Genomic DNA, 27,567 nt, shown 5'->3' on the forward strand with positions numbered 1-27,567 from the left:
GGAGGCCGTGCTACGGATCACTTGATATATGACAGGAAAACTCTGTATCGTTAAAAAAAGCAGACATGACTGATATGTAAAAATCGGGTCCCTACCGATGAACATTGAAGGATGAAGTGGATATTGCTGTCGGTAGGGTAATGAAAAGTGCTTTTTTCTGATAGCATCGAGTTCCTTGCACTGGATAAGGACGTGAAGGACAGTGAGTGGCTGGCCACATCTATCACACAAAGGTGGCTCGCCACCGGACAGAAGGTGTGTGTGTGTACTGTATGTGTGACCAATCCTAAGTCTGCAGAGTGTAACTTCTGTGTGGCGTGATTTCGATACTGGCGGCCAATTACCCAGATGCGGTTGACAACGTGTAGCTTATTTCGTGTATGCATATCCCATGTGGTCTGCCAAAAGGCTCTGAGCTTTCTTTTCAGGAAGTGTTTAGGTCTAATGGGGGAATAGCTAAGGATGTATTGTGACTGTTTTCGTGGGCGGATGCTGCTAGCTGGTCCGCCATCACGTTGCCTTAATCTCGCGGTGCCCTGGCACCCAGCACACTACGACATGTGTTCGAGTGCGTACATCGTGCTTAAAAGAGAATACAGCGAGACAAAGACGGGGTTTTTGTGTCTCTTCAGAGTTTTTAAGCTTTTACCACGCTTAGAGAATCTGTGTAAATAACTGCCTTTTGTAGTTTTAATTGTTGAATTGTTTAAACGGCCGCAAGTATCGCGTAAGCTTCTGCCGTGAAGATACTTGATTCAGGGTGTAAATGCCGGAATCCGTAAAGGATGGCCAACGGCTGCGTAAGACACAGAGGTCTTGGACTTTGAGGCGTCTGTAAAGAATTCTGCACAAGTGTATTTGTGTGTAGTTCAAGGAAGTATGTACGGATATGTGCAATAGGCGCGTGTTTCGTTACTTCCATGAAAAGAAAGATCGCAGTCTATAAGCTGCCACCGCCACGGCGGTAGTTGTGCAGGCGGGAGCCAATAGACAGTGTTCGAAAGTGGCACACCCGTTTCCTCAGCTAAGCCCCTCACACGAAGTGAGTAGGGCTGTCGCACCGAAGGACGGTGGTCGAAAAGGGCAGAACTAGATAAATCATTTATTGTGGGGTGTGAGGGTGTTCCTTGTCTGCGTTCACTTTGAGATAGTATAGAAACGACATGTAGGATCGCTGCAGGTGGAGCGACCACTCGTTCGATTCGACGTAGAGGCTTTCCACGGGGCTGGTGCGAAAAGCACCCTGTAGAAAGACGAATGCCCGAGTGGTGGGACAGGGTCAAGCATCTTCAACGCGCTTGGTGTCGCAGACTGATATATTATCGCCCCATATTCTAGGCGCGTGCGTATGAGGCTTTTATAAAGATTCATCAGACACTTCATGTCACTACCCCACGTAGTGCGTGACAATACCTTTAAAAATTTCATGGTTTTTTAAGCACTTGTTCTTTATATACTTTATGTGTGATATGAAGCTTAGTTTCGGTCTAGAATTACGCCGAGGAATTTATGCTCCGTTCTCACAGGTAGACCGCTTGACCTGCAGAGTCCATGGTCCGGATCGGGATGGAGGCCTCTCTTTCTTGAGAATAATACGCAAGTACTTTTTTTGCGGGTTAAGGACTGAACCCGTTCTCGTCTGCCCATTTGGTTACCTTGTTCAAACCAAGTTGCACCTGCCGCTCGCACATTGAAAGGTTGCAAGATTTAAACCGATCTGCACGTCGTCGACATATGTGCAATAAAACATATTCCGTGGAATACACAGACGTAGGGAATTCATTTTTATAATAAAAGTGTGCAACTCAGGACACCCACCTTGCGGCACTCCAAGTTTCCTGGACAAATATTCGGGACAAGGCATTGCCCACTCGAACACGGAATGTTCGATTGGACAAGTAACTCTCTATTAATTTAGCATTCTCCCGCGTACACCTAAGTGGGACAGGTCTCTTAATATTCCAAAGCGCCATGTGGTGTCGTAGGCCTTTTCCATATCGAGGAACACCGAAAGGAAGAATTGCTTGTGGACAAAAGCGTCCGCGAATTTGTGCCTCGATACGGATAAGGTGATCAGAGGTAGATCTACCCTCTCGAAAACCGCACTGGTATGGGTCAGTGATTTGTTTGCTTCGAGGAAATGTGTAAGTCGGGCGGTTTATCATCTTTTCAAAAAGTTTACACAGGCAGCTTGTTAGTGCAATAGGCCTGTAGCTCGCAACGGAGGATGGGTCCTTGCCCTGTTTTAGAATAGGAATAATAATGGCTTCTTTCCAGGCCGAGGGGATCTCGCTTGAAAACCAAACAGCATTATACAGGGAAAGGAGGGTTTTTTGTGTTTCAGATGGCAGGTGTTTCAACATTTCATATACAATACGGTCGGAGCCTGGGGCGGAATTATTGCAGCAATTAAGCGATGCTTGTAGCTCAGCTATGCAGAAAGGTTCATTGTATGCTTCGTGTTTTGCGATTTACGCTCTAGTTTCTCTTTTTCGATTCTTGTTTTGTATCGCTGGAAAGCTTCCGTGTAGTGTGACGAGCTCGACACCTGTTCGAAGTGTGCACCTAGGAAGTTCGCCTGGTCTTCCAAGCTGTCGCCTTGTGTGTTTACTAGAGGAAGCGAGTGTGCTTGTCGGCCTGCTACCCTACTAACCATGTTCCAGACTTTAGCCTCCTGTGTATATGAGTTAATTCCCGATAAAAATTTCTGCCAACTTTGTCTTCTTGCCTGTCGGCGAGTTCTCCGGCCTTGTGACTTTATGTTTTTAAAACTGTCCAGATTCTCGGCTGTCGGTGAGTCCCGAAGCAGCCTCCATGCTTTATTTTGTTTTTTGCGCGCGTTTCGACACTCACTGTTCCACCATGGCACTCGTCGTTTGCCGGGTAGTCCAGCTGTTTGTGGGATACACTTCATTGCAGCATCAATCAAAAAAGCTGTAAAGTAGTCTACAGCTTCATCTATGCTTAAAGCACGCATGTTGGTCCAACTTAAGAGAGCCATTTTACGAAACTGTTCCCAATCGGCTTTGTCAATTTGCCATTTGGGAACCTGTGGAGGACATTCATTAGCTATTGGGGTGCTCAGAACTATAGGAAAGTGGTCACTTCCATAGGGATTATTAATGACTTTCCATGTTAGTAGGGGCAGAAGTGATGGAGATGTGATGCTGAGGTCTATGGACGAGTAGGTATTGTTCGCGAGGCTATAGTATGTTGGCTCTTTTTTATTCAAGAGGCATGCGCCGGAAGAGAAAAGAACTGTTCAATGAGACGTCCTCGCGCGTCGCAGCGAGGGTCACCCCATAGACCACTATGTGCATTGAAGTCCCCAAGTACAAGATAAGGATCTGGAAGTTGATCTATTAATGACTGGAATTCATGTTTTTGGAGGTGGTAGTGTGGAGGTATGTAGAGAGAGCAAATGGTGACGAGTTTGTTCGAAAGAACTGCTCGAACAGCCACTGCCTCAAGGGACGTTCGAAGTGGTAGGTGTGTGCAAGCTACTCCTTGATTAACTACAACAGCTACACCACCGGATGACGTCACAGCGTCATCTCGGTCCTTCCGGAAAATAATGTATCTCCGTAGAAAGTTGGTGTGTTTGGATTTTAGTGTGTTTCTTGTACACACAGCACCTTTGGTGTATGTTTGTGTAAAAGTTCTTGGACATCGTCGAGATTTCTAAGGAGTCCTCTGACGTTCCATTGTATAATTTGTGCTTCCATATTGGAAGTTAGGTAGTGCTGTGTGTACATAGAGGAAGTGAGTGTTGTTCAGGTCGAAAGTTAAAGCTCAAGTAGCAGGGCCTGTCGTCGGGCCCCATTATCGGCTTTTTGGTTTTCTTGGCGCGCTCCAGGGAGCTACGCCGCTCATTCGGTGCCAAGGGCACCGGAGTTGTGTCCATTGCCTCGTGTGAGGCACTGGACGCCCGCGTACGCGAGCTGCTGGCTTGTTTTTCCGACCTCGCCTGGCGAGGCGTGGTCGTGAGACCAGACGACTCTGGAGTCGCCGGGATCTCTGGCTTGGCAGGTGGATACTTCGTCTGGTGTGACGAAGTCTTGGACGCCACCGCGCCGGAGAGCGATGTGCTCTCCTTGGTCTCAATGGCACTGGAGCTTGTAGTGGCCACCGGTGTGGTCAGATTCAAAGTAGGCGGGGCAGCCGTCGCTGCTCCTACCATAGGGGCGGGTGCCGTTTGCCTCGGCACGCTGCGCGTGGTCCGGGCAACCGCGATAGGCCGCTGTGGTGCTGCCCCCCATCGCACCACTTCGGCAAAAGATGTTCTTGCTGGAAATGACGATGAAACTCGCTGTCGTGCTTCGCAGAACGTTTATGTTTTCTTTTACTTTTACGGTGAGTACTTCTTTCTCTTTCTTCCAGGCCGGGCAGGCCCTGGAGTACGCAGGGTGATCACCTTCACAGTTCGCGCAGCGCGTTTCATCGCCAGCGCAGTCATCAACAGAATGACCCGTCGTTCCGCATTTTCCACAGGTAAGCTGTCCTCGGCAGCTCTGAGACGCGTGACCAAACCTTTGGCATTTAAAGCATCGCCGCGGGTTTGGTATGAAAGGCCTTACAGGGAGTTTGACGTAGCCGGTTTCAATGTTCTCGGGTAGTGTGTTGCAGGCAAAAGTAAGAATCAAATGCTTGGTCAGTATTTCGGTGTTGTCGCGCCTTATTTTGATTCGTTGGACATGAGTGACACTTGAGTCTTTCCATCCATCTAGTAGTTCTTCCTCGCTGAGGTCAATCAGGTCCTCATCGGACACTACACCTTTGACACTGTTCATGCTCCGGTGTGCGCTCACAGAGATCGGGAAATTTCCGAAAGCAACAAGGTGTGCCAGTTTGTCGTACTGCTGCTTATCTCGTACTTCTAGGAGTAAATCGCCAGCTGCCATTCTTGTGACTTTGTAACCAGTTCCAATTGTTTCTCTAAGACATTTCGCAACGAGGAATGGCGACATCCCTCGTGCTGACTTAGTTTCATGTTGACTGTGTATGACATGGTATTTGGGAAATGATTGTTTCTGCTTGCTGAGATAAGTTTAGCGTTTCATCGGTGCGCCACCGTTTGAGGGAGCGATCAGTTGTTGAAGGGACAATATGTGTCATATAGGACGTGAAAATTTCGGCAGCGATGGTGGCCACCCACCACCGAGCCCAACAAGGGGACGCTACAAGGTTGGATAACGCTTGGAGACGCCAGCCATGCATCGCTGCTATAACCTAATATATCTAACCAAGGTTGGTTATTTACACCTGGTTAACCCTTGCCGCCCAGAAAAATGGAAGTCAAAAGAAGTGAGGAGAAGACAGGACAGATCAAAAGTGAGAGAGAAAGACGAAGATGAGGGGAGAGAGAGACAGGAAAATGCGACTGCCGATTTCCCCTGGGTGGGTCAGCCCAGGGGTGCCGTCTACGTGAAGCCGGGGCCAAAGGGGTGTGTTGCCTCTGCCGGGGGACCTTAAAGGTCCAATCACCCGGCGTCGGCTCAACCCCCAGGATCCCCTTTTCCCCGGACACGGCGAAGCCACGCACGGCTAGGCGTGGGAGGAGGTCGAAACCCCCCCGTTAGCTCGGGTCCGTGGTGTCGCTACACACCAAACGCCTGCTTGCGCAGACGCCCCTGCGGGGGCACGAAAACGAAATCGAAGTTTTGAAGTTTCTGTTTTGAAGTTTCTGTGTGAAATAGGAAAGGCGCCAAGGCACATCAAACTTAGCAAACTTTGTTGATTTGGACCGGGTTTGCCTTTTTTTTCACGTTTTTTTTCCTTTTGAGGACGGCATAAAAAAGCATGCATGTAATTCACAGTAATGCGTATTAAAACCAACAAAAGATTTTCGACACATCATTTATAGTCCGCGTTAAATTGGGCCGTGAAATCCGAAAACATTGCAGTGAACAAAAACAGAAGGTCCGCGCCGCCACCTTCAAATATATTTTTTTTTTTTGGCACGCTGGGAGCGTTTCTTGGAAATAAAATTTTCGGTTCCGTGCACTTTGAATGTGCCCACATATCTTATAAAAAACCCAGGCAAAACAATAATATCGACCGGACAGGCATGTTCGATCTCTCGTGGAATCACCCTTTAGAGGGCGGCAACAGCCCACTTTCGCACACGCTAGAACCAAATAAAATCTGAGAACACATTTTTCTTGACGAAAAGCCACCAGAGCAAGGTTTTGCTGCAGAAGAATAATTAAAACTGCGATTTACGCACAATGAAAGCTGACAACAACCATCAGTCGCACTGAATGTGAGCACAGACAGCAAGGGTCATTTTCGCCAGTTATATCTCGTAAACAAAGCAAATGAGGACATATGATATTACAACCGTGTGTTCACTGACATAAGCGCTCTTCGATAAAAAAGTGTCGTCAAAATTGAGACCGGGTTTTTTTTTTTTGAAAATGAACTTTTTTGAAAAAAACTCGCTTTTTTAATTATTTTTTTCTTTTTTTGCGCTGCTCGTAGGAAAATAATCTTCGGTATAAATGTTGCAAAGGCTGTTTTCTATATTTGACATCGTTTTCAAGTTTCTGTTTGTAATAGCAAAGGCGCCAAGGCGCCTCAAACTTAGCACACTTTTTTTATTTCGGCCGTGTTTGCCATTTTTTTCACATTTTCTTCTTTTTGAGGACGGCATAAAAAAGCATGGATGTAATTCACAGTAATGCGTATTAAAAGTAGCAAAAAAAATTTTCGACACATCGTTTATAGTTCGCGTTAAATTCGGCCGTGAAATCCGAAAACATTGCAGCGAGCAAAAACAGGAGGCCCACGCCGCCACCTTCAAATATTTTTTTGGCGCGCTGGGAGCGTTTCTGGGAAATAAAATTTTCTGTTCCGTGCCCACATAACATATAAAAAACCCAGGCAAAACAAAAATATCGACCGGACAGCCATGTTCGATCTCTCGTGGAATCACCCACATGACGTCGCAGATCGCCAACATTTGTGACGTCATCACATGACATTGTCGCTTTGCATTACCTCCGTGATCGGTGGTCCGATCCCGGAGACAGTGCAAAACCAGGTGAGGTGCAGAAGGCTTGGAATGCCCCCGATCCTGGAGGCAGTGCAAAACCACGTTAGTTGCAGAAAGTGGCGCACCGACGGGGGGGGGGGGTTTGGGGGTTGTAACCCCCCTTACGGGGGGGGGGGGCCGACCCTGACCCCCCCCCCCCCGTAACTGCTTCACGGTCATCGTCGCCGAAAATCCAGCGTATACGTTCACGGGCCTTTCAGACGTTGTTATTTCAATTCAAGAGGTGGTCTGAGGTCGATTTTCTCTCATTTACTCCAGAAATACGTTGTATTCACCCATCTACTCCTAAACTGAAAGAGCCCAAACCGCGTGCTCTGTGGCTCTGCGTTCACTTCCAGTGAAGCGGCTTTGGACGAAAGAAAAGATGCTTTCACGGGTCGTCAGTTTGACCCCTCTTCCTTTCTTCCCCCTCTGATTATTGCAATAGAGCAAGGAGATATTTCGGAATCTTCGAAACAAACTATTGTTTTTTTTTATTTGTTTGATTCTCGGGAGAAGTCTAAAAGGGGCTGTGTACAATGATAATGCGCCGCGTGACTTGGCCACAGACGTCGGTGCACAGTGCATGTGACATGAAAAAGTATTACGTATAGCAGCTCATCAAGCTGTGTAAGCAGTGCTACATATATGTTTGTCCAGAACAAGAGTTCGCAGTGTTGTTTACCGTTTGTAACGTTATTATCCGGTTCACACGGACAAATCTAATGCGCTTACCTGCACACATGCAAATTATATCTGGTTCACTGGGACGTTTCTAATGTAATTAGAGATTAAGATATCAAGTGCCTAAATACCATTAAATTGTCGGTGCCACATGGCTTGATTTAATGGCACTAATGGCGCCACGACGAAATTGCGCAATAAATATATCTTGGTTTTGTCTTGAATGTGCAACTTCTTTCATATTCTACGTCATAAAACTCATTTTATAGAAATAACAAGCGCTTTCATGTACATTCAATGCCTTACTCGCTATGGAAACGAAACTCACTTAAGCATGATGAACATTTCCTGTTGCGATGCCGTTGGCATTCTCGTTATTTTTTCTTAACTCCTTGATATTATAGTGAACAAGAATTGTGTCCGTCACGGAGCACCTTTGTTTTCCTTTAAATAGTCAATAATGTACGCTCTCCTTGCCGACAAACATTATTTTTTCATCATATAGATGGGCTCTACAAAACCACGCCCTCTGGATGAAGCTTTTTCATCTAGCGGCCGTGACAAAACACAAAACGAAAATGAAGGCACTCATTCAACGGCAAGCTCTAAAGTATATAACCAGGTGTCACCGCTAAAATGCCCTTTATATTCACGGTCTTACCCATTAGCGCCACTTTTTACGTGCAAACGAGCTCTAACGTAATTCTAATTGGCAGGACCGAACCAAGGTAACTATCGATCCTCCAAAACGAAAAAAAAGGAGAAAAGCATTTGAAGCACTTGGGCCCTTCCAGAGACATAAGGTGCGAATCTTCTTTTTCTGCCTTATCACAATGCATTAATTTTGCTAAATATGCAAACTTTCTCATAAACGTTTCACTATTTGGAACCCTGTGCCCATGTCTGCCGCCATGGCAAATATAACAATGAAACACATCGAGGAACAAGCTCTTAATTAATTGCAGCCGCAGTCAAAAATCTTTCACAGATACGTCTCAACGACTGTCATTCGAGCGTCAAGAGGTCATAAGTCACAATTATTCTCTCATCTAAATTTATCCAACGAGTATTCAGTTCACCCTTGAAACAGAAGACTCCCTGTCATTTTTAGATGCCCTTGTAACTTGCAAATGAAACTGTGCAAACACACTACACAAGTCGATATTTTCAGTTCACTTTAGACCCCCCCCCAAAAAAAAAAAAAAATCCGCAATACATCAGTAGTAAAGATATTCATGCGAAGAGCCGGAACGCACTGCAGCACACAACTTTAGAAAGAAAAACAAGAAAAACGCGATATATTCAGGAAACTCGCCAGGAACGACTACCCAAAATCTTTTACTCAGGAAGCATTTCGCTGCCAAAAACACATCGACGCAAGCTGAGAAATCCAGTAACAGGTGTCCTCCAATCAACATCACGACAGAAATACATCTCTCCGCTATCCGTGGCGCCAGCAAAACCATCGCCCGTTTCCGCGGCCGGCTGAGTCACGTGACAGTAAGAACGCGAATGGCCCGTCGGCTCTTGCGCTTTGCCGCCTTTGTGCCATACACACGTGCAGTCCGAAACGGGAGGGATAAAGACCTGACCGAAGCCAGTTCGAAACCGCTAACGGTAGCGCGCGCGCGATTTCCAAGCGAAACCACATGTTCGAAAAGCCGCCGGCGTACTAGGCTGCCGAAAAAAGAAGGAAAAAAAAAATCGGTCTTGTTGACACCCCACTCCTCCGAGCGTGTGGCCCGTAGCCGACGATGGGAACGGGCGGTTCGTCAAAATGTTTGCAGCATTACGAACACAATAGCGCGTTCTCTGCCTTCTCCTAAAGACCGGCCACCGGAAGAGCGTGCCCAAGCCATCTTCAACAAAACTGATTGTACTGGCTGCGACGCGAGCTGCATCAGCGGAACTGAGAGAGACGGGAAAGACGTCCCCAATCCATCGCAGCTGAAGCCAATTACCGGAAATGAACGCTGGCAGATCCAAGCGACCACGCTCAAGGAAACCTACACATAGCGACTTCGTGCAAAGCGCAAGAAAAAGAAAAGGAAGAAAAAGACGTATGCGTACAGCCTCACAGTCCGGCACTCCAAGTATCCCCCTTTCCCCGTCTCTCATCTAACAGTGCACCTCGACACATCCACACGCCAAAGGAGCTCCCCACCCCCTTTTACTCTTCAACTCATTCCCACCGGTCAATCCCTCGCACTCCTCTGTTCTTTGACCGAAGAGAACTGCCGCCGCCTGCCTCACCCTTTCATACCCACCAAACAAGAAAAGAAGCCCTGTTCATCCCTCCCTCGACCGCTCAAGAAGGAACCGTATGGATTCCGAAAAGTAGGGACAAATGTTCACTCAAAGTTCCAAAGATAAGAGGGCGTCGGCGGCGCTTCGAAAAGAGTGTTTTTGTTTTCTTCGGGGCTTGCGTTTTCTACAGGCAAATGGTGTCGCCAGCGTGGTGGCCGCGCATTTTTTTTTTAACTTTGTTGACAGCGGACGGACGAGGTGCATTGGAGCGGTGAGAAGAAAGGCGACCTCGTACGCGGCTCGTTCGTCAAAGCGACAGCAAACCCGGGAGGCCGTACAGCTCGAGCACATGGCAATATTCGTTTAAGCACATACACTGTGGTTCCTTGGCGCAACTAGTGTGTGCGTCGACACCCATGCCGCAGTACCGCGCGCACGTAGGGACCCCAAGCAAGCACGAGTGCTATGCGAAAATCCATACGTTGCGAAGATGGGAGGAGTAAGACGACGTGGCAGAATGAGTAATTGTTTTCAAGGACGCGTGACAAGAAAAAAGGGCTTTGGAAAGTGCGAGAGTTATATTGGGGTGCCACGTTTTCTTTCTCTTTTTTTTTCAGACAACTCTCGCCCTCTCTCTTTTTACCACTTCTTTTTTTGTATGCTGTACATCGGACGGAAGCTACGAAGTTTGATGTGCCCCCATGCACAGGTTCAGTTCGCTTGCTAGAACTTGCTTCTGTGTCTGCTGCGCGAATCTGCGTCGAATGAGCTACCACATCACATGCATTTCGCTGAAGCGCCAGTCGAACACGATCCTCACCTACTTCCCGAAAAAGATTCCGTGTTCAGATTCAAGAGATGCAGTGACAGCACCGGAATGCCCGATTGCGGCCAAAAAGGAAGCGATGACTCAGCACTTATCGCCTTCAGATGCGTCAATCGATCAGTCACTTATCACTGAGGATACTTCAGTCGCCGAACCTGTGCACCCGAATGACATGGCAAAACGGTAAGCCTGGCTACAGTGCAGCTGCATTGAGCTGCACGTATATACTGTTTATAATCAATGCCACAAAGCTTGTAGTAAATATTTACGATGCACTCTCAGATTTATAGTTTGGCGAGGCTTGAAGAAAGTATAATATAGGATGTTCTGCTCACATTGTGCACAACATTCTCAGTTGCAGAGTTCTTTAACTGCTAAAGTTGCCAATGGGGCTTGTTTGTATGACATTTCCTGATTACTGTGGTAATCGGGCACAAGACACAATAAACGGGACACACGAAAGGCACACGGCGCCGGGTGTCCTCGTGTGCCTTTCTTGCGTCCCATTTGTTTGCGCTAACATAGTAATAATTTTTTAACAGCATTGCGCGACCGCCAGCAGGCCGGCACGTCAGCACCCTTATCACTACCTGGAGCTGAAAAACTAGCAAAATTAAGTATTTGCCGGACATCTTTGTTGGAACCATATTACGCGTTGGTTTATTCAATTTGTCATTTATTTTCTCCGTGCGCTGCTTCACTGAACAGTTTCTTGGCCCTCTCAAGTTATTCAAGATCTTGCTGTAAAACGCTGAAAGATCATCATCACATTTGATATTATTATTATTATTATTATTATTATTATTATTATTATTATTATTATTATTATTATTATTATTATTAGCAGTAGTAGTAGTATTGTTATTACTATTTGGTATCTCACATTTTCTTTGTCGTTGCAATGCTCTGCCTAAGCAACGAAATTGCGTATTATGCAATGTGCCTGCACCTCCCCCCCCCCCACATCCCACATTCCTGTAGGCTTCTCAGAATTTCAACCCCCCCCCCCCCCCCTGAGAGAATTCCTGGGTGCGCTACTGGTTGCAGAAAGCTCTTGCACGGGGGTGGGGCAGGACAGGCACATCAACTGAAGAAAAAGAAGATTACTTTCTTCTTCGAGTCGTCTTAGTCTAATGCATAAGAGACCCTGTGAGCTCTTTCAACGAATGATGGAGCTTGCGCTCCGAGAAGTTCTTCTCGAAAACGTAGTCAAGAGGCGTGAGCTCTCGATCTCCCTTGGTATCGCACGAGCCCACGCTTCCAACGTCACCGGGTCACTAGGAGTTTTGAAGGTTGCGTACCCACTCCTTGCGGGATGCGTATCCACTGTTGCAGTTCGGCACGACACATTTCCGACCAATCCTAAAGGAGCACTGGCGGAAATCTGCAAAGTGCTCTCCTTTGTTCACGGAGCAATACTTCTCCGTGCCTTTGTTGCGGCGTGAAAAGTGCATGCAAAGATCTAGAAGTCAGCGCCGCCGGCACAATGTGAAAGCCAGTGAGCGCGCTAAAGAGACAGAAAGCTTGCAAATCGCGAAGGAATGCGCGGCAGCTTGCCCGCACGGATTGGGAACGTTCCCTCACAATGCCACACACGCAAGCGTGCGCTCAACATGCGAGCGAGGAGCGAGGGCCTATGCATGCGGCAGATGTCGTTTGCACAGGGGCCACAACTAGCAGCTCGTTTCAAGCGCTGTACGGCAGTACAGCACTGTACGGCAGTATCTATTAGTAACTGCAGCTAAAAAATCTGTCGCATCTATCAATTGATGTCACAGGCAGAAATTTGAGAAATTTTACAATGTACGAGGCGGTATCACGATTTTTATACGTCGCGTCCATAGAAAAGCATGTAAACGATGGCAACGCGCCGGAAGCGTCATCTGTCGTGCTGCGGTGAAAACCGCATTTCCCCCGTAACGCTATTGCGCTCTATATTGCGCCGCCCTCGCGCGCTGCGGCGGCCGAGCAGTTTCTCCCCGGCCTAGTCGAACGAATTTTCTAGCCGCTCACCACGGTGACTCGGACGCCCGTTCTCCCTCACTTTTTTTAGGGGCGTAGCTCCTCTTAGTCTAACCTTGTCACGTCTCCGTTGTCCGGCGTAAATGGATCTCCCGTATGATGCAATAGATGGCGCTGTCTCATAGAAGTACATACAAACTGCAGTTCAGGGACGATATTCTAGATGGCGCTGTACACAATCTGTGTCGTCATCACCATTTCTCGTCTCATTTCCTAGATGGCGTTGGTCCAATAGAATTGTGTGCAATATGGCGCTTGTGTGAATCGACACTAGATGGCGCTGGAAGTGCCACTGATCTCCGATTGGCTGCTGCGCGGGCTGCGCGGGGATGCGCGGGGAGCGAGCGCCTCTCTCATTCTCCTGGACCGTCGCCGTACGTGCCGGATCGTTGGCGGAGCATGGACGATGCGCAGCGGCGGGCGCTCGCTTGGCGGCAGCCAGGCGGATCCCGTGACGGTGCGCGCCAAGGACGCCGCTGCGAAACGTACTCAACGAGAAGCGAATCCCGAGACCATGATTGCCTCAGGAGCTTCGCCTTAGCTCTTCATCATTCACCCGTGGATATGCTGTAATTTTTTGTTTTTTTTCTTCCACTCATACCTTTCTTTTTCTTCGTTTACCATTCTCTTTTCACTCTCACTGTCTCTTCATTCCCCAATCCCCCGTGAGTGTATCGGTTGAGGTGTCCTCACTTGAGAGACAGTTATTGTGCACTCCACACCCAATTTTCATTTTCATTTCCTTCTTCCTTTTAAGAATCACCCCCCCCCCCCTCAAAAACTTCTTTCTCCGTGGTTACAGCGACACCATACCAGAACGGTAGCCGCCTCAGTTAGAGGACTTCGAGAAAGCTCCCTTTGTCAATGTGCAGCATCACATGGTACCACCACTGTACGGTACCGTGCACCGGTATCAATGCCACCAATAGCATTCTTACTACTGGAATATTTACTACTTACACTTACTACTTAGTTACTGCTTACTTACTACTTACAATTCTCACGACTGGAATACCACGAGTAGCGCATTAAACCGCCAGAGCCTGCGTACAGTTGTTCGGTGCTGCCATGGTGACGGCGTCACCATGAGTTTTCTATACAGCACCGCACTATATGTTCGGGAACGGTTCAACAAAACGGCTACACGGGGACGCGAAACCGGCTATAATTCCCAAATAATGCTAAACATGCTTCTGTGAAAGGAAAAAGAGATCTCCACTCTTACCGCAGCCGGTAACATCCCCTGATAAATTAAGTTACAGAGGACCCCTACGCGTATTCTCATGAGATGAGAACCTGATAGCGCTCCTTTTGGCTCGGTTGACGATACGGAGGGACTCTGAAATGTCTGCCGCGGGGATTTCCCTCTCCTAAGCCTTGACTGCAGGTAGTTTCTGCGGCATAGTGGAGTGCGCGCCAAGTGTCGCTGCTGCGACGCCAGCTGGATGCGCGCTTTCGCCAGCCTAGCCAAGAAACGAGGACGCGGCTGCAGGTAATTGCTGCGGCAGTTGTGGACGCCGGCGTCAGTTCCAGTGGGAAAGAGCACGTGCTTTCCGGACACGGCTTTTGCGGACGCCAGCTGGATGCGCGCCGCTTTCGCCAACATAGCCCAAGAAACGCTCAAGAAATACAACTCACCCCAGCACTCAAACAAACAACCGAGTTAGCGGAACATGTCGGCAATTTCAGTCCCACTTTCCAGCGCCAACTTATCGAAGTACAGGAGGGAGAAGACGCGAGCCCGCTTATCAGGATTGGAGAAGCAAAACACCGACCACAAGAGCAGGCCAGACCCACGTGCGACCTTGCCGCTGCAGTCTACGCGATCTCAAGCTCGCCGCACGCCCCACCGCTAACCGAGACGCGCAACGTTCCTTCACGTTGTTGTCTGTCACAGCACGGCAGAGGGAAACTGTTTCAGGAGCACTGACGTGAGACTTTATGACTATAGGTCTGGAAAGTCGGTCGAGCTTGCTAACAATGCCTTCGTCGCGTTTATGAGGCGTGCCAATGCGCGTGCGCTCGCGTAAATATTTATATGTCGCAATAAATGAGACCTTCCGCGAAATATATATATATATGGAAAAGACCGGCCCCCGCTCGAAACGTCCAAGCAATGCAATGTTTTTGTGCGTGCGCCTGCACTTCGTATTACTTATGATTCACCGGATCTAAGGAACGTAAACTTCCATCCATTAAGGGCGGGTTGATGTTGAAACGGAATAAAACAAGCTGTGTGTGAGGTATTAACGAAATTCTTTTAAATGCAAAGCATTTCTTAGCGAACTTCTGCGACTTTGAGCGTATCTATCTATCTATCTATCTATCTATCTATCTATCTATCTATCTATCTATCTATCTATCTATCTATCTATCTATCTATCTATCTATCTATCTATCTATCTATCTATCTATCTATCTATCTATCTATCTATCTATCTATCTATCTATCTATCTATCTATCTATCTATCTATCTATCTATCTATCTATCTATCTATCTATCTATCTATCTATCTATCTGTCTGTCTGTCTGTCTGTCTGTCTGTCTGTCTGTCTGTCTGTCTGTCTGTCTGTCTGTCTGTCTGTCTATCTATCTATCTATCTATCTAGCCGCCTACGACTTCGTGCTCTCCTGGCCGTTTCGTTAATCGGATGTATACCAAAATTGGTATGGCATAACATGACCGTAATATGAACATAAATGACAGGTCATAACATAGAAATCATGACACGCATGTCATGAACAGCATGGTTTACATTCCACGGCCTCGGGGCTCTTGCGGCCATTCCGTTAATTTCATATATACCAAAATTGGTATGGCGTGCCAAGAGTTCTTGAAGAACAGAATGGCAGGTCCTAACGTGCAAATCATGACACGCATGTCATGTGCAGCATGATTTACATGACATGGCCACGGGGCTCTAGCGGCCGTTTAAATGAATGGCTATATACGAAAACTGGTATTACGAGACATTTCTGTATGACGAACATAACTGACACGTGGTAACATGAAAATCATGACATGCATGTCATGTACGACATAATTTACATGCCACGCTCATGGTGCGCTCGCGGCCGTTTGTCTAGATTGATATACACCAAAATTTGTATTGAGCGATGTGACTGTATAAAGAACATGAATAACAGTTGGACACATGAAAACCATGATATGCTTGTCATGATTTACATGCCACGCTCATGGGGCATTCACGGCCGTTTCCCTAGCTTGATATACACCAAAATTGGTATTGCGTGACGCGTCTGTATGACGAACGTAAAATAGGTGGTAACATGAAAATCATGACATGTATGACATATGTACGATATGATTTACGTGCCACGCTCATGGTGCACTCGTGGCCGTTTCGCTAGATTGATATACACCAAAATTGGTATTGCGCGATGTGACTGTGTGAAGAACATGAATAACAGGTGGTAACATGAAAACCATGACATGCATGTCATGATTTACATTCCACGCCCATGGTGCATTCGCGGCCGCTTCGCTAGCTTGATATACACCAAACGTGGTATTGCGCGACGCGACTGTATGACGAACGTAAATGAGAGGTGGTAACATGCAAATTATGACATGCAAGTCATGTACGACATGATTTACATGCCACGCTCATGGTGCGCTCGCGGCCGTTTCGCTCGCTTGATATACACCAAAATTGGTGTTGCGCGACGTGACTGTATGACAAATATAAATGACAGGTGGTAACATGAAAACCATGACATGCATGTCATGTACATGATTTAAAAGCCACGGTCATGGCGCACTCGTGGCCGTTTCGCTAGATTGATATACACCAAAATTGGTATTGCGCGATGTGACTGTGTGAAGAACATGAATAACAGGTGGTAACATGAAAACCATGGCATGCATGTCATGATTTACATGCCACGCGCATGGTGCACTCGCGGCCATTTCGCTCGTTTGATATACACCAAAATTGGTACTGTGCGATGTGACTGTATGACGAACATAAATGACGGGTCCTAACATGTGAATCATGTTATATGCATGTCATGTACGGTATGACTATAATCACACTGTCATGGTGCGCTTCCGGCCGTTTTGTTGACTGGATATATACCAAAGAAATGTATGGCATGATACGAGTGCGTGATGAACATAAATGGCAGGTCATGCATTGTATATACCAGAATATACGTTTCATAAGCATGGTATATACCAGATTGTGCATGTGTGCATGCATGCGTGCATGGCAAAAATGCGATATATGGTGAACGAGATGCCATGGCATGAATGATTTCATTTGGCTCAAAGACAAAGAAGGCGATGTATGCAGCTCTCTGCTGGCTGCTTCGCATTACATCGATTTCCACAGTGCGTGGGATCTGCCGGATTTTTTTTTTATTTGAAAAGCCCAGGTATGTCATTATTGATTGATGATGGTGTTTATTGGCGCAAGGGCCAAGTGTGGCCAAAGAGCGCCAGCGCTATGACAAATGGAGTACGATGGGTTATGTAAGGGGGCTGTAAAGTGGCCTAAAACAAATAGCTTTATCCAAGCTTAGAAGATATAGAGATTAAAAATATGACAATGGCGCGTGAGGTGGTCGATGATTATGGGCTGTATGGCAGATAGTCATAATGGGGTTCATAAAATTATGCACGTGGCACCGATACCTCAGCTAGGTCCTTGCGCGCAAGGGCTAGGAGGTAGGTGCTTCCCTTTAAAACTGCTGCAGCAGCAACCTCTCTCAGGAGGTCGCGCTGCTGTCTCCTGCGTAGATGACTCGAAAAAATTTTAGTTCATTGAGAAATGCTAAAAGTGACTCTGTTTTGAAACGCGGCTCATTCCCGATGAACATTGCAGGATGTAACGGCAGATGCTGGCGAAATGGCAATGGAAAATACTTTTTCCTGTCATTATGTATGTCATTATGTCATTATGTATGGAATATAACATCGTTCAAATGACCGCCGCGGCTTCTCGCGGTATCATGGATCCGAGAGGCACAATTTTCAATGACTCTGCCACATAGATCAGGCCGAATTTGAGCAATGGCCTGGGTTATGGTGACTTTAAGGGCATCGGTCAATTGCGGCTAATCGGTATAGACCTGCGACTTCAGGAAACCACCCGAGGAAAACTCTAGCTGGGTCAAATTGCACGGTCTTGGTGGACAGTTCAGGTCACCTCTGCGAGAGTCACCGTACCCTAAAATTATTCATGCAGAATTTCCATCGTTACGTCCGCTGTGTGGCACGTAGCGCCGTCCTACATGAACCACATGTCGTCTACGTCCATATTGTTCAATTTTGGTCAAAATAAATTGGTTATCATGTTTCCGTAGCGCTCGGCGTTGACGGTGAGGGCCTCACCAACGCCCTTCTCAAAAAAGTATGGACCAATGCATGGCGCCGCCGGCCCAAAATCCGCACCAAACAGTAATTCTTTGTGAATGGATTGCCGCCTGGTGAACCTCGTGTGGGCTGGCGCCGTCCAGTATACGGCAATATTGTGCTCGTTAACGTAGCCATTCATCCAAAAATGCGCCTCGTCGCTAAACATGATTTTTCGGTCAACGTTTGCACAAACGAATATATATATATATATATATATATATATATATATATATATATATATATATATATATATATATATATATACAGCGAGGTAGAGAAGTAATGACGGTCAAAGCGTTCACATTTGTACACAAGGCTGTAACAGTGAGGCGGTGCACAATTACACAGTTTAGCCAGAAACACTGCACCATACGGAAAGGGGCAAGCTGTCTATCCGGCAGGACGCACCTATTACTATACACGCGAAGCGGACGTTTTGTACTATTGCACCAATCGAACAGTAAATACAAGCTGGATACAAGCTCGGGCGTCATGTGTCAAATGCCATTCTCGATATAATGAACGAAGTGAAGCACATGCGGGCCAGTGAGGTCCTCTGTCCCGCGGTGTTTCCACCTCGCCGGCGCTGCTCCAACTGACCGCAATATAACTACTCGCGATTGAACATATTCGTATCCTGCAACACGCAATGAGTAATGGAGTACTGCATTCAGCGCAGTAATGAGAATTGTCAACTAGCGGTTGCGTCTGTTAAGCACTTAATTCGCGACTTTTTGTCGCTCGATGAGTGTGCTGCGCCGTGTCAGTGAACGGAGTACGAGAACCGACCCGTTGTGTGCCATTACTTCATACGTGATCATCCACTCGGACAGCGTCCCGACTTGGAGGTTTAGCGGCAGGCGATGAAGAAACTTCCTTATGGGGCTCCCAACAGGCTCAGACGAGATTTCATAAACCTTCGCTGAGCTTGATGGAGCCGCTGATAATGAGCATTCGCGTATACACGTTCATTCAAGAACTGCGGCGCGTGCCTAGAGGCTCTATAGATGGCACAATGGATAAATGGTAAAATTCTGGGGCTTTACGAGCGAAAACAAATATATTTTGACAGAGAGGGGTACATAGGTTGTGTATCTTTAAGGGCATGTCGGCATACAGACAAGGTGGCTGAATAGAAGAACCACGCGCAAGCGTTCCACACACGCTCGTCGTCTTAATCGCTTTTGAACGCGCGGCCCTAATTCATGTTCGCGTTACTCCGCAACAGTATACGGTTATCGAGTACGCTGTATTATATATTCGCGGGAATATATGGTGTTTTCTTTTCTTTTTTTTTTCTAAAAGAGCCAAATCCCGAAACCGAAACTGGGCTAAATTTCATGGGTGCGTAAAGTGCGCCTGAGTATCTTTAACTTCTAAAACAATTGAAATCGAAACGGGGCAATTACTGAATGTAACGTGAACTCAAAAAACAGTTTCGCGTCGAATCAAAAACAAGCCAAATCCTGCACCTGTTTGAATCAAACTTAGCTATAGATCCATTAAACCCGCGCTACGTCAACAATCGTCACCAAAACAACCAACATGGAGCATCCAATCTGTTTCATTTGTGTGCTAGTTGCTTTGCTATCGTGCTTTCGTTCCACAGTTGCTTTTTCTTGGGCGAGTTAGTTCTTACCGAAGGACATGATGTTGTAGGGCAAAATTCGGTTAGAAAGAGTAAGAGGCCGACTTTCCTACTTCTTTCTGCCCCTTAGTGTTTATTTTCGGGTTTTGCGCTACAGTATCACGCCCTTCTTTCGCTCCAAGACGGTATATATGAAATAGAAGACAACTGAAATGAAGATATTGGGCGCCGATCTATTCCTTGGTGAAGAAGACGTCATCCGAAACGGCGCGGCATGAAACGACCTAAGAAGAAGAAGAAGAGCTGAAGCATTTTTGAAGGCCCTCAATAGATGCCAAGAACAAGAAAAGGCTGCTCACCAGTCCAGAATGGTACGCCTTCTACCTCGGAGGGCCACTCGCTCTACTAGTCTAGTCATCGCTTACGCCCATGCATCAAACGATGGCACCGGCGGAAGCATAAGGATGGTGTTAAATTAGTCGCAAAATATTGTTATGTCGTTCATTCGTTGCGATTTAGATTAATTTTACGAGCTAATTCAGGCCCAAATAAAATGTTCCAATCTATAAGAGCCAAATCCAAATCTTACTCCTGAATACCAACGATAGTGGGCTATATAGATTTTAGCCACAATGTGGATTTGAGATATTATGGTTACATGAGCACACTGACAAAAAATTGTTGGAGCAGGCCCGACCATATTGTCAGCGACAAAAAAAAAAAAAAACCGTTTTTCTCAGTTTCAGTCAAAGCGGACTTGCTTCTTCTAGAAAAAAAAAAACGACATATTTTTTGTCTCTGCGTAGCGATATGAGGACATGCGACTAGGATATGTATAACTGTTAACAGCTCATGACATTTTTCACATGTTGGTTGCTCCTCATTTTTGAGTAAGAAGTACGTCAGGTGTGTGTGCCGCATTTCGGAGTCGGCATAATATAACCTCAACCAACCGTTCTTGGTGACGGCAGGTCTTCTATTTGCCAAGTGTGGGCTTTATCACATGGAGTTTATAACTTGTGCACGAGTCCTACCGTTGCTGCCATTTAGCTAACAATGCTGTACGAATTCTTCGCTGGCGGTCTATAAGGAGAATTTTCGTTTTCGTAACTGCTTTGTGAGCCGACAAAGAAGCGCATTTATCTGCTTTTTGAATGCTAAGTGTCCCAACACGACTAGGGACCCATGAGAAACGAACAGAAACGGCCTCGCTATGATGTTTGCATATGAAGGTATTAAAGACAACGAATATATACACTTTAAACACATTCACTTGTGTTTCGCATTCCACAGTTTCCCCATGCACGTACAGTCTTCTCATTCTCTCTTGTGCGGGTCTTTTACTCCTTTCTCGCGTTGCCTTTGGTACGTGTTTGGACCCGCTGTATTGAGAATATTGCGCGGAAACATGGCACGTAATTATGCGTCCCCTGTTTTGAGAAAGGCACTAATGCCGGGCCGCATTAATACTGGACCGCAGGTTGGCCCGGAATCGCCCAATCTCCGGGACCGGCCCACGTTATTAAAGGGGTCCTGCAACACTTTTTCAGCATGGTCAGAAAATGCTGCCAATCGGTAGTCAAGGCTCCTGAGAACACGCCAGTCAAACTTTATAACGCAGCACGCGACCTGGAATTCACGATTACTTCTCAAAGCAAGCTAGAAAGCGCTCCCTCTTCTCTCGACAAATGATGCCGTATACCCTAAACGACCACGTTATAAGCACTAAGTCCATGGGCATTGGCTGATTTGAGCACCGTAAGCTGCATAGTTACCGTGGCCGCTGCGGGATGCCGCCACGTGCCCGCTCACGATCGTACTGAAAGTAACGAGCGTTCGAAGAAAAAAAGAAAAGAAAGTGCTCAAGGTCACAGCGCGCGTTGACGAAGGGACGCATCTTGCCCCTTTGTCATGTCCTTCCCCGCGTAGCTTTCAGCGCGCTCGCTGGTACGAAAGGAGAGAGAAGGCGCTTGAAGCGTGCGACAAATCCCTGCAACTCCGCTCGTACTTCACGGATTCTCAAAATTTTCAAGTTGCGGCCGTCAATTCGTGAGGCGGTAAGCCCTTTTAATGAAGCCATTGGATGATTACATGGAAAAGTGTAGCAGGGCCGCTTTAGGGCGAAAGCCTTAGGTGGCTCGTGAGTAAAAAAGAAAAAAAATCACGTGTCCGGCGGCGAGGAAACAAACAGTACGAAAAGTGAGGTGGGCCGATCCTGGAGGAGGTAGTGCTATACCGCGGGCGAGGTGCGGGAAGTCTCGAAGGTGGAAGGCGGTACTTAATGCAGGGAAGGTACGCCAAGTGATTAGGAGCGCTGATTATGATTAGTTGGTAAGGAGAACCAAGTGTGAATTAAAGGTGAATCACATGCGACTGAAAGTTCGTTCAAGTTGAATCGAATGTGATTTAAAGTAGTAAGGATATGCAAGTGAACCAAATGTGAATTACCAGCGAATCAAATGTTAACGTGAATTAACACGTCGGCGACCAAGTCTCAGCATGCTGAACAAGCGACGATATCTAAGTGACCGAAAAATAACACGTAATAAATAGGACGTAACAGTGCAAACGTCAAAGTAACTCAATGGGTGTATCATGCATGAGAGCATAGGCTTTCGCCTGGCCCAGGGTTGCCACTGACTTTCGAGTAAATGTCGCCAAACGACGAGCAAAAAATCGCCAAAAGTCGCTATTTTTTTACAAATTTCGCCAAAAAAGTCGCCATTCTATATATGTGCGGCATACCTAGTAATCAAAATTTCCTCTCACGTATAGCCCCGTAGAATACAGTACCATCCAAGACCCTGAAATTATACTCACGTTTCTCAATGCGAGTCGCATCGGCCACTTCGCCATGGGAGTGCATGGTGCAGCTTCTCCGACTATCCGCAACATGTGCGTGGTGGCGCAAGGGTGAATGAATGAAACGCTCATGACATCCTGCCATCCCTGTCCACTCGTTTCAAAGGTAAAAGTGCGGTAAACCTTGGGCGAAAACCGTGAAAGCGTTGTGTGCAGACAGATTTACGTACCCTTATATGAATTAAAAAGATTAAAAGGTTTATTGAAGGTAACACGACAGAATTCTTACAGGAACCGATCACTAGTGAGTCTTACAACTTTTCATTGTGAACTAATATGATAACGGACACCACCGAACCTTTCTTATAGTCACCTATATCTACACGCGTCAATCCGATGCCTTATTAATGATCAGATAGACAATGTAGAATGTGATATAGCAATTGTTTTCATTGCACACGCTCACCGAGAACAGTGGAAAATGCCTCAATAAATATTTTTATTGCATGAATAGCCGCGTATCCGCCTCTCTTCGCAATTCCAAAACAGTCTTTACGAGCTGAATTGGGGGTACTGCAAAAGTGAATAACTCGCCAAGCTATTCAGAACAGTTGGAGTTTCGGCGGAAAAAAAGGTCGGACCACGCGGCCAATTCGTCGTCTAGCCGCTTCAGAAGCGAAACTTTAGAGAAGCTGAAAGCACCGAAAGCCATGAACTTGTAGTCAAACACCGCTACCTTGCGTTACGCAAAGCAGTACTCTGACTTACATTTTGCTAGGATGTCACTGGGGGACATTTCAGTACCTCCTGCATCTAATTGAGGAGACACACAGGAGTTACAGGAAGGACATAACGAATGACGCGTAATGCGCACATCCTACTCGTGGGTCTAAAACCAAGAAAAATACAGAAAATGTTGCCGCTCATTCATTGGGAAGACACTGAGCTTAGGATGCATAACTCAGTGGAGACCTTAGCCGAAAAGCGCCAAAAATTCGCCATGTCGCCATTCATAATTTTAGGTCCCCACGGGCCTCTCAAATTCGCCAATTTGGCGAAAAGTAGCCACCATTGGCAACCCTGGCCTGGCCTGTCCTTAACCTTACAGCTAATGGGTGAAAGAATTTTTTTTTTTTTTTTGCCACAGACGAATGGATTGACTATTCGAATCGACACGCAAGTAATACTACGAATTAAAATCACATTTATGCAACTGCAAGCGCAGTTACGCTGCAAAAGACGAGAAGAAACGATATAATTGTTGGGGTTTAACGTCCCAAAACCACGATATGATTATAAGAGATGCCGTAGTGGAGGGATCCGGAAATTTCGACCCCCTGGGGTTCTTTAACATATACCAAAATCTAAGTAAACTGGTCTCAAGCACTTTCGCCTCCATCGAAAATGCGGCCGCCGCGACCGGGATTCGATCCCTTCGGGTCAGAAGTTAAGGAGAAACGACAGGACACTAAAGAGCGGTCTCAGCGATACGCCTGCTACGCTGGATGACCCGTGTGCGGTGCAGTATTGCCAGGCACTGCAGTGCCCTCAAAAGTGCCGAACTGCGAGCAAGACAAAAATATTGATGATCAAGACACGCGAGCGTTCAAACTGAAGCGCTTACACAGCCACCGTAAGCAAGAACAAACACGTGTTGCTCGGTGTGGATGCCTGGGCTGAATTGCTGCTCGGTATCACCAGTCACATCTGCGACTTTAGAAGATATACTGAAGTGGTCTTAATGACTAGATAAGGTGGTTTTGTCTGTTGCACTGGCATTATTGATAGGCAGTGCTTTGACGGCGGGACCGCAGGTGCGTATTAACGAGTACGTCTCACGGCATAAGCAAATCAACCACTGTGACACGACAAATAAGCAACCATTTTGGACTCTTATCAATGAAAGAATGAAATAGTCTGCGCTTTCTGCAGAGAGAGGTACGGAAAAAAAGCTTGACCAATGCTACACACGTTCAAAACATTTCTAGAAAACACACTTTCAACAGGTTATTTCCGAGTATTTCTGGGTATCTTTACGGACGCTTTCAATTATCTCGGCAGCGTCGCTGATTCCGGCTACAAGTTAAGAAAATTAGATATTTCGCATGCCAGCGGCGTATTCTTCATCGCGCGTCTGATCGTTAATCGCCGAGCTTTGCGTAGCCCAACATTAGCAATGTTCACCTCGCTTATTTAGACCGTAAATGCATCCAGGTCATACGGGGCATGCGCACTCGGAAAGCTTCACGCATTGGAAACCTTTCCCGTATGCAAAGAAATTTGATCGAAATGTCACTATTCAAGTGCTGAGCGATCTGATGTATGGCGGTTTCCATCGTCCGCTAGGTTATGTGTTTCGGCGCTACTGTTAAATGTGGAAACGTTCAGATCAAGATGCCTGCAGCATGCCACAAAGCTATGCGAAACCGTAGTCAGTGTTATGAATCCCAGGTTTACACTTCTATTTTAAGCTTCAGTTTGCGCATTTTGCTTAAAAGCCTCTGGTTAAATATATCCCAGGAGTGTGACGTTAGTCGGTATTCTACCTTTAAATATCGGAAAATAAATTAGGACGCCAGTCGGACAGGTCCACGCAGCAGCGGCGCGACCTTACCATTGAGACCTCGCGGAGTCGGGATTGCGACTCAGCAACGTCTAAAGGGCAGGATCACGTGCCATATAATGAACAAATAACCACGGTTTTTTGTATACTAAACGTGCTACAATTCCTTTATGCGGACGAAGACGCACTCACGTGAGAAGTGGCATGAGATGGAGTAGTGGCAGCGTGACCGAGTACCAGATGAGCACCAGAGCCCTCATGAAGGTTTCCTTGACGCTCGCCAGGACGGTCACCGTGTAGAAGCGGGCCACGAAGAACAACAGTGATGGTGCATGCATCAGGCCTGCCGTCGCCACGCACAGCCACGTCCGTTCTTCGTAGTAGACCACGGCGAGCAGCACGTTGAACACGAGAACGGCAGCCAGGAGTAGGAAGGCCATCGTCGACGGCGCGGCCAGCGCCTCGCATCCAATCCTCCTCGCACCACGGCGCCCGGCAGCTGAGCTGCTGTAGGTGGGCCACTGTGAGTCGTCCTCAGTCATGGTTGCCAAGACGTCGCCGTGTCCTTCCTCTGGCTCCCTGGCCGCTTTCGCAGCGATGGCTGCAGCCATCTCCTTTTCCTTGCTGTCCACTTCGTCCATGAAGAGCTGCACGACGAGCTGCTCCGAGATGGTCAGATCGTTGGACGTCGATCGTGCTGTCAGAGCTGACGCGCCGCTGCTGCTGCTGGTGCTATTACTGATAACGTCTACACTTGTTGGCGAGGAGCCAATTGACGTCGTCTGCATTAGCTGTTGCTGCGGCTGGTGGTCGGACCCATCGTCCGTGAAACTGTCGTGGTACAGACGCGAGCTGAGAAGTTCAATGAAAGCGTCCACGTCGCTGCCATCCACGCCTTCCGCAAGACTCCGGCAACCCAAAGGACTTGAAGCATTGATACGTGGAAGCTGTTCGCCTGGTTCGGAAGCTTGCCTCGAGATTTTGGTCCTGGTGTATCGCTGTTGTCGTGGGGTAGGACGGGACGTTGAGCGCGCGTTGCCGAGAGCGCCGCACGTGCAGCGACAGGGTGACCCGTAGCTCATGTAGTCGAGGCGCCCGCCGGACACAGATGGCCCGTCGGTGACGCTACACAGCCATCAGCGAGCGGGTGTGGCACCGTTGTCGTCCAAGGTAGGTTGCCCTGCATAGAGACTTGCCCCGACGGCTCGGCACATGGAGCGTTGATCTCTCTTTCAAGGCTACGTTGTCCTTCTCGACGTCGACGAGTGCAGCCAGTTACGAGTCACTTTCATGACAGCGCTTACCCTTGCACCGAAAAGCACCGATCAAATCGCGCACGTTGCTAACAATACAACGATCATTGCGCGTGCCGCACACTCTGCCGCATGGCGAATCGCTGCAGCATCAACATATGTCGCCTTCCTTCGGTGTCACGTGGGATAGCTGTCCCGCCGGGGCGCGCCAGCCCAGCCGCGAGCAGGGGCTATCCCGGTACCCCGGCGGAGTGCACGCTGGTAGCACTCGTGCGTCGCGCGCCTGTTACGCAGCTTTCCTTCCCCGCTGAGCGCGGGGCACCAGACCGTCTCAACTGACGCACGGGCAGTGCCCGTGTGCAACTGTCCTTGTTGAGAGCGTTTCGCTTGTATCGAGGGCTCGGAAGGAAAGATATAGAATCCGTTATCCAGGAGAGCCGTAAGAGAGCTCGCAACGACGACGCACTATCGCTTCTCCTTTTCTCGCCGCCCGCCTGTGGCTGATAACGGCTAGTAATTTTTCTTGGCTCATTCTTTGTCTTGCCGCTTCTGCGTGGTCCCTCCACGCTCTATTCCTGCCCCTATTCTCGCTGCTTTTTTATTTCATATTTTTGCTTCCAGATGCCGTCCGTAAATTGCTGTTTTCTGACCATCCCGCATGAAACAACATCGTCGTCTCAGCTGTAAGTCTGCCGCCCAAAACGTCTCCCCGTCTTTCTCAGCTCACCTTTCAGCCGCTGTCAACGCGTACTCTTATCGAGTGTTATATCTGCGCTTCTTACCTCTAGGACTACTGGCGAGTGGGAGCCTTTGTTTCTGCTTCACGGCTCGATAAAAACGAAGCGCAGTCTGACCCATTGGGTTGAAAAGGTCAATCTGGCTCATTCACTTGCGGCCTTGCTTATTCAACGCCCCAGTAAATGGCTGCGTGCCAGATTGCCAACACGTACGCGGGGCGTACGGCGCACGCCCTTTACTTCACGTTTGAGCATCGTCCTGCCTTGTGTTTTTTCGTTGTCCTACGTCAGACACGTCCGGAAGAGCAGATGACGTTGAATCTGCGAGATTCAGTCGTAGATAACTTATCTGTTCCGCCAACAGGCACTCGTGTTGTCACGTGAAATAGTATCAATGCGTATGTAGACTGTTTTCGTGCGCTGTCTGCAC

General features: G+C 47.5%; 1 protein-coding gene across 1 annotated transcript in view; it reads right to left on the bottom strand.

Annotated features, from left to right (window-relative positions):
- LOC119396008 (uncharacterized) overlaps window positions 1–26,944 on the bottom strand; it is an 89,390-nt gene extending 62,446 nt beyond the window's left edge. Inside the window, exon 1 of the mRNA XM_037663042.2 lies at window positions 25,340–26,944. Within this exon, the coding sequence (XP_037518970.1) occupies window positions 25,340–26,229 (890 nt within the window). The 5' untranslated portion in view covers window positions 26,230–26,944. The remainder of the gene's footprint in view (window positions 1–25,339) is intronic.
- Between the last annotated feature and the right edge of the window lie 623 nt (window positions 26,945–27,567).

The sequence above is a fragment of the Rhipicephalus sanguineus genome, chromosome 1, assembly GCF_013339695.2.
Source record: "Rhipicephalus sanguineus isolate Rsan-2018 chromosome 1, BIME_Rsan_1.4, whole genome shotgun sequence".
Lineage (NCBI taxonomy): Eukaryota > Metazoa > Arthropoda > Arachnida > Ixodida > Ixodidae > Rhipicephalus > Rhipicephalus sanguineus.